The sequence below is a fragment of the Stegastes partitus genome, unplaced genomic scaffold, assembly GCF_000690725.1.
Source record: "Stegastes partitus isolate 25-593 unplaced genomic scaffold, Stegastes_partitus-1.0.2 Scaffold355, whole genome shotgun sequence".
Taxonomy (NCBI): Eukaryota; Metazoa; Chordata; class Actinopteri; family Pomacentridae; genus Stegastes; species Stegastes partitus.
This window is the reverse complement of record NW_007578086.1, coordinates 82,412-90,500: the sequence shown is the minus strand read 5'-3', so window position 1 is coordinate 90,500 and position 8,089 is coordinate 82,412. Positions and strand designations below refer to the sequence as shown.

At 40.7% G+C, this 8,089-nt stretch overlaps 1 protein-coding gene across 2 annotated transcripts in view; it reads left to right on the top strand.

Moving 5' to 3' along the window:
• Window positions 1-8,089, top strand: part of ccdc125 (coiled-coil domain containing 125) — a 23,977-nt gene that overhangs the window by 6,828 nt on the left and 9,060 nt on the right. For both annotated transcript variants that reach the window (XM_008284335.1, XM_008284334.1), the window contains exons 5-9: window positions 1,656-1,733; window positions 4,520-4,605; window positions 4,693-4,775; window positions 5,016-5,128; window positions 7,670-7,774. In XM_008284335.1, the coding sequence (XP_008282557.1) occupies window positions 1,656-1,733; window positions 4,520-4,605; window positions 4,693-4,775; window positions 5,016-5,128; window positions 7,670-7,774 (465 nt within the window). The remainder of the gene's footprint in view (window positions 1-1,655; window positions 1,734-4,519; window positions 4,606-4,692; window positions 4,776-5,015; window positions 5,129-7,669; window positions 7,775-8,089) is intronic.

Here is an 8,089-nt window from a genome sequence, read left to right as displayed (position 1 = left end):
AAGTTTTTAATCCAGACAGTTCAGGCGAGGTGACATTTTTGGACACTTTGGCACATTTTGGCACACTGGTGACCATCTGAATGTTCTTATGTACAAACTAGATATTTCACTTGTATTTCACTAATGGCGTTCAATACATTCAAATACAGCAGTGTTTTAGTTTTTTTAAAATCCTACCAGACCGCTGTCTGTGTTACGTGTCGTGTGCGTAATGGCGATTGGCGGCTGTGGAGACGGCTTGATGACGCGCCGCCGTATCTCGTGATGGATGGGCCGATTTCGGTGATTGAACCCTCCTTCGAATCGTTAGAGCCAATAGAAGATAGCCATTGCCACCAAAACGAGATTGACAGCACTTTTAGCCAATCGGAATCAGTAGACCGCCATCTTGTATTCTCGCCGCTCGCTCCCTCGTTCACTTTGCCGAAGTATCCTACAGTTCACACAGCCTCCCAGACACGGGTGACGTGCTTTCCGTGTGGCACAGGAAGTAGTACTAACTGATTCCGGTGTGGATTTACCGATAAAATAAACTTTTCACGGCAAAACAGCTAAGGTAAGAGACATTGTACAACTACAGTTTGACGAAGCGGTTTCGGTTTTTGCTGTTCTTTGGGTTGTTTCTCGCTGATGCTTTGGTTTTAGAGAGCTTTGAGGGATATGTTTAGAATCTGGGGACTCTCTGCTTCATTTTGAGAGGTAGGTTGTGCGTCTTTCATAACGTACAGTAGCGACAGAGCCAGAAATGTGACGAGTGGGTTGACGTGGTGGCGCTATATCGATTTGCATATTTGATAATTAATTTAGTTGGTGTTTGAATTGTGTTTGAGGCATGTAGAAATGGCTGATATGTGCGTGTAGCCCAGGTTCTGCTGTTTAATTTGATGTATAACATCACTATATTCTTTCATGATGAGTGCATTGTTTCACACTATTTCTTTCTGTAAAACCCGGGGCCTCTCGGGTTTTAAGGGGTTAAGTCTTGCCTTACTGTACTCGCTAGCTGCCACCAGATTTCAACAATGGCAAGTCCTGTAATCTGTGAGCTCTCTCTCTCATGGTCACACAAAATGCACGCACACCAAGTACTGGAAGTGAAGTAAATCTGTTGCTTGAATGATGCACAAGAGGAACCAAAATGTGATTGCATATTTGATCAAGGAGATCATATTTTTGGGGGGAGGCTTTACTGCATAAACAGGAAAACAGATGAATAGGGTAATTAGCCAATTTTCTATGAGAAGTGGAACAGTTTTATATGCATTTGGGGTTGTAGCCCCAGATGCTGTGTGCCTAATGATGCCTATGGATGTCAGAGTAGTTTATTAATGTCTACATAGTCTTCATCAAACTTCTAGGCTACAAGTTCCACCAGCAAATGAAATAAGAGAGCACAGCACTGTCCTCAATGCAAAGCTGCTGCAATTGTTTGCCTTTCAATCCTACCAGTCCTAAAACAGGCACACTTTGACAGTTCTATGCTGCTGCTAGTCTGGCATTCTATGGAAAAAGCATTGGTGTGCAAAGTAAAGCTGCTGATCACGGCACCTTTCTCTCCACAGTCTGTGACTGTTGCTCTCATTCAGATAGAGGACCCAGTTTCGGTGTGAGAAAAAATGATTACTGATGACTAAAACCTGCTATTCTTTACACAGGCCATTCTTGACAAAGCCACGAGTCACACTAAAAGTCTACTCCAGAAAAGCGAGGAGAAGGCCAAAGCTCTGGAGAAGGTACTTTTATCTCATTGCTCTGTTGCTTATAAAATTACAGGCTGCTGTTTTACTTAAAAACCATGTTTGAACTTGACATGTGAACATAACTAATCTGTTTTTTGTACACAGACCAATAAGTCACTTGATTTGATTTCTGATGTTTTAACAGATTTCTCTGTTGTCATCAGAGTGACTACTTTTGTTGGGAATTCAATCCTTTTTTCCCCCCACACATTAAAGTCTCTGTAGTGAGTAGTAAAATGGGACCCTCTCAGACACTTCTGAGTCCTTTTTGTATCTATAACCTGTGTCATGATTGTTGTGTCCTTGGGCAAGGCACTTCACCCACCATATGGTGTGAATGCGTATGAATGGATTGTTTGAGGTGGTGGTCGGAGGGGTCGTAGGCGCAGAATGGCAGGCACGCCTCTGTCAGTCTGCCCCAAAACGACTGTGGCTTTGTAGCAACCGCCACTGAAATAAATGTGTGTGAATGAATAATTGACAGTGTAAAGCGTCTTCAAGTGCCTAGAAAAGTGCTGTATTAATCTGATCTATTATCCATCCATCCATTATCTATACACCGCTTAATCTTCACTGGGGTCGTGGCGTGGGCTGGAGTCTATCCCAGCTGACTTAGGCTGAAGGCAGGGGACACCCTGGACAGGTCACCAGTCCATCACAGGGCTACACTTAGAGACAGACAACCAAGCACACTCACATTCACACCTACGGACAATTTAGAATCACCAATTAACCTCAACATGTTTTTGGACTGTGTGGGAGGAAGCCGGAGAACCCGGAGAGAACCCATGCTGCACGGGGAGAACATGCAAACTCCACGCAGAAAGATTCTGGTGCGAGGCAACAGTGCTAACCAACTGTGCCACCTTGCAGCCCTGATCTATTATTATTATTATTATTATTATTATTATTATTATTATAAAACGTGGCACACTATGTTGTGGAATTGCTAGCACATAGTGTTTGTTGGTATAATTATTACAATTTAATTTTCACAAAAAAGAATGAGAAATACAGAATTAAAATAAGTAGGGCAGTCAATATATGAATATAAATCAATATAGACAATCCAAGCCAAACATTTAAAAATGTGTCTCAATCCAGAGTACAGTTTGAGATGATGTGAACGAATTTCTCATTGTTTCTAGATTAACTAAACCAGAAGACATGGATTATGACATTTGACGGGGATCTGAATTACTGCATAAGTGCACTACTGGATTGATTTTGGGGCTCAGTTTACTAAAAATGATTTATATATCTTACAATCTTAAGTTTAATTGTTACGGGAGATTTCAAAAGTTTCATCTCATTACATAGAATTAATATGTTTGAGGTAGTTCCTCTGCAGGGCTGCAAGGTGACTCGATTGTTAGCACCGTCGCCTCACAGCTAGAAGATCCTCATTTTGCATCCTGGTTAGGACGTCTGGGCTCTTTCTGCGTGGAGTTTGCATGTTCTCCCCGTGCAGCGTGGGTTCTCTCTGGGTTCTCTGGCTTCCTCCCACAGACCAAGCAACATGTAGAGGTTAATTGGTGATTCTACATTGTCCGTAGGTGTGGATGTGAGTGTGCTTGGTTGTCTGTCTCTAAGTGTATCCCTGCGATAGACTGGTGACCTGTCCAGGGTGTCCCCTGCCTGAGTCAGCTGGGATAGACTCCAGCCTCCTACGAGCCCAGTGAAGATTAAGTGGTGTATAGATAATGGATAAATGGATAAGTAAAAGAAAAAAATATCTAAAAATTGATCAATTTATAGTATTAAAGAAGTGGGGTTTTTAATTTATTCCAAACTGAATGCATGTCAGACAGTTAAAATGAGAAATTGTACGTAATTTATTTCTATTATTTATGTTTAAGTAAGATGGGTTAGTTAAATGTTGAGTTCTAAAAAAAATTGGTAATTTATTTGGGATATCTTAAGTGTAAAAAAGTGTGATCTGTTTTCTGTATGTCAAGAACCAAGTCACCTACATGAGTTGAGAGAATGCTTCAAAGTGGATAACACAACGTTAGCCTGGATTTATGACGGTATATTTAGAGAACAGAGGCCAGGAAGGAACACCACAGTTTTATGGCCATTAGAATATTTATAGGACTTTACAATAGGGCTTCTATATAACCTTATATAAATGGCTGGGAGGGTTACTTTTAAAATGTTTTAGTACTTGTACGAGTTACCTGATAGCTCGTAAAAGCTATCAGCTAGCTGTCAGCTTCTGTTAGCTCCAGACACCTCTTCTGCCCTCTTATTAGCTCCTGTTAGCGCCTTTAAGCTTCAGTCGGCCTTTGTTTTCCCCTGTGGTCTCCAGTCAAAACACTAAATAAAGAGAAAAAATAGAACAAGAGCTGATTGCTGAAAGCAGTTGCAATAATAGCAAAGTGTTAAGAAAACAATAGTGTGATTGCTTTCATCAAATTTTGTCCAGTGTGCAGAATAAAATCTATTTAATCTGTATGTTTTTCATAAACAATGGGGGTTTTGGCTTTAGCTTATTTGCCTTGAGAATTGTTTGGGCAACATGAGAGCATGAGACAGCAAACGGGTGTCTCACACTGATGAATCAGTCAACTGGTTATCATTTTTCATTTCCTGTAACTTCAACAGAATGTTATTTTTATCCAGATTACAAACCCCTTTCCACGTATTTCATCACTACCCAAGCCTGCCTATATGTAAAACTAGATGCATGCACTTCAGTGTATTGTAGTAATTTCATTGTAAATCTGAAAAACTAAGTACAATCTGTTAATCATAATACAGTGCTTCCTTTCTTGCAGGAGGTGAACAGCTTACAATGGGAACTCAGCTTCCATCAGGAGCAGATGAAGAAGTTGGAGCAATCCTGGGAGCAGCAATACAGCAGGTCGGATTTACTCTGCATAAGCTTGTTTTGGTAGTATTTTCATTGATCCTACTATACCTGTGTTTTTGTTATTATTGTTGAGATTAGACTGTTGAATGAGAACCAGACTCTGACTGACAATATGGCAGAAATAGACACCGAGATTCAGCGGCTTCGAGCAGAAAACTCCAGTAAGTGATGAATAATGTAGAAGAATTTTGAAATCACCTGAACATGTTAGCTCCTGTGATCTCATCTAAGAGGTGAAGTGGAAGTAAAAGGCAATGTGTAGAGTTAACCTCATTGCAGCTCCTAACCACCAGTGTGTAACTGACATCTTGCGTACATTTTTTTTCTAGAGCATTCAACCTCATGTCATGGTCCTTATAAGCAAATGGGTCATAACAAAGATTTTGTGCGTGTGCTTGCAGCTCTAAGTCGGCAGTACTTGGAGGTCTTCTCTATGCTGAATGCAAAGGAGCAGAGAGTTTACCAAGGAACCAAACCTCAGTCCGGCCCAGAGAGAGACGCCAGTGTTCTGGAGGTGAGAGATCACTGATCCCCATTACATGTAATGACTCCTATAAACTGAACACATTCCTGTCAAAGTAAACATCACAAATTCATTTGCAGTTGGATAACATTACATAATAAAACCTTGATGTGTAATTATTTCAATGACACATGTCAACTGACATGATGGTTCAATTCAGTTTTCAGCTACATTCAGTTTTATTTATATAGTGCCAATTCAAAACACAAGTCATCTTAGGGCACTTCACATAGTAAGGTGAAGACCGTACAACATTATAGAGAGAAACCCAACAACCCCAATGATTCCCTTAGAGCAGTCCTTTGGCAACAGTGAGAAAAAAAAATCCTTTTTCAAGGGAAGAAACCTCACAACCTGGCTCAGGGAGGGCTGCCATCTGCCTCAAATGTTTGGGATGAGGGTAAAGGGTAGAGAGAACAGGCTAGCAGATAGAAAAGAAAAACATCACGCAAAACAACAACAAACACTGATAAGGTTAATGAGGCCAGTAGCCACAGATAAGAACCATACAGCTCAGGAGCCAAGGATACCTGCAGAGGATAAAACACAAACTACAGGAGAAAAGTTAATGACATTCAATGGTGGCATACAAATGTATGCACAGTGAAAACAAAGATAGTAGAGATGTTTAGGCCATCATGGGAAGTCCCCCAGCAGTAGAGGCTTATAGCAGTATAACTAGGGGATGGTTCAGGGTCACCTCAGTCAGTTTTAATCTAATCCTAAAAGTGTAAAGGGTGTCGCTTTCCAGAACCCAAACTGGGAGCTGATTCCATAACAGAGGAGCTGATAACTGAAGGCTCTGCCTCCCATTCTACTTCTGGAAGCTCTGGGAAACACAAGCACAACTGCAGTCTGAGAGCAAAGTGCTCTATTTGAATAATATGGTACAAGGGTTTTTAAAATTATGATGGTTTTATATGTTAGAAGCAGGATTTTAAATTCCATCCTGGATTTTACAAGGAGCCAATGACGAGAAGCTAATACAGGAGAAATATGATCTCTGTTACTGGTTGCTGTCAAAACTCTTAATTTAGACTATCTCCTCGTTTTTGTAGTTTTACCCTTTTTTTGTGTTGGGTTTGGTTAGTCCTCAGTTCTCTTTACGCTCACCTAATTATCTTCGCTTTTGTTTGTATTTCCTCACTTAGTTATATTAGCCTGCCCTCTTGTTAGTTTCCGAGCACCGTTATCTGCAAGTTTAAGTTTGTTAGTTTTTTTTGGTAATCTTTCTTCAGTTCAGTTTGCCCATACTGCTTTGGTTTCAGTTTAATTCTTATTTATACAAAGCATTTTTTAAGTCCTCATCTGTGTGATCTCTGTCTGTGCCTGGATTCCCAGAGCCCCTGTGACAGAATTAGGTGAAAATTTGCACGGAAGTGGTTTGTTTGGAGACGTTTGCTCAGGATTAAGAGACTTCATAGCAATAGCATTGTTGAAAGTCAACAAGAATCTCCTCAAAGCCTCAGACAATGGTATTGCCCTTCTATCTCACACAAAAAATAAGTCCTTAGGATGTCTGTCTTAGAGTGATGCTGAGAAACTAGCCCATGCATTTCTAACTTCTCGGCTGGACTATTGAGATTCCTTATTATCAGGATGTCCCAATAACTCTTTTAAAAACCTCCAGCTGATCCAAAATGTTGCAGCCAGAGTTCTGACAGAAACCAGTGACAGAGATCATATTTCTCCTGTATTAGCTTATTTTCATTGGCTCCTTGTAAAATTCAGGATAGAATTTAAAATCCTGCCTTTAACATATAAAACTCTTAGTGAGCTGCTTCATCTTACCTTAAAGACCTTATTGTGCCATACTATCCTAACAGAGCCCTTCGCTGTCAGACTGCAGGTCTACTTGTGGTTCCAGAGTTTCCAGAAGTAGAATGGGAGGCAGAGCCTTCAGTTATCAGCTCCTCTGTTGTAGAATCAGCTCCCAGTTTTGGGTTCTGAAGGCAGACACCCTCTCTACTTTTAAGATAAGGCTTAAAACTTTCTTTAATCTACTTTGATTAAGCTTATAGTTAGAGCTGCTCCGTATCACCTGAACTGTCCCTTAGTTGTGCTGATATAGGTTTAGACTATAGACTATATAACCACCATTACATGTCACTAACTCTGTGTTTCCCTCGAGGTCCCCTGTTTGTTCTCTCTGCAGGTGTCTCTGGATCTGGAGCTTCACATCTCTGATGTACAGTTTCTGCTCTCACCGACCTCCAAATTGTTCATTGTTCTGTTTTTACTGTTTGTGTGTTCTCCATCTGCTATCCCCACCCCAACCCCTTCTGCTGTTTCTTACACTCTCTGTGGGTTGTGTGTAGATTAGTTGGTCTTGGTTATGGTTAGTTTTTAGTACTTTGATCACATAAGAGAATATTTTGGAATATGAATTATATAAGCAAACTATAATCTCAAATGATGAAGCCCTTACAATGTTTTCCTAAATCAGAGGACTTCTTAAACTGATTGTCAGTTGTTGTACTTGTACCCAGTAGATGACATAGTGGTCCTTCTAATCCTCTGTGTGTTTTCTAGATGGCAGTGCTGGGGGCCTGCCGTTGTCGTGGTGTAACTGAAGCTTGTCGTTGCAGTCGGATTGCTGCTGCAAGCAGGAAGCAGCTCGTTCAGTTGCAACAGGAGGTAAAGTACATCTAACCTTTAACCTCTGCCAAGCTCTATCTTTTTCTCGTTTTTGTTTGCAGTCATTGTATTATTAGGGTCCGAGGACCCCTACTTGCTGCCTATTGTTCCTGCTGCGTTTCTTTCTTCTTCTTCTCTATTATTATTATTTGCCTGACGCACGCGTTTGCCTTAATTTGACCCCCTGAACACGCTCAAAAACTCTCCAAAATTGGCACACACGTCCGAATCGGCGAAAAAATTGGATAAAATGAAAAAAGAAACAAGAAAATGTTCTCTAGCGCCACCTAGTTACAGAAAAACACACTAAAATGG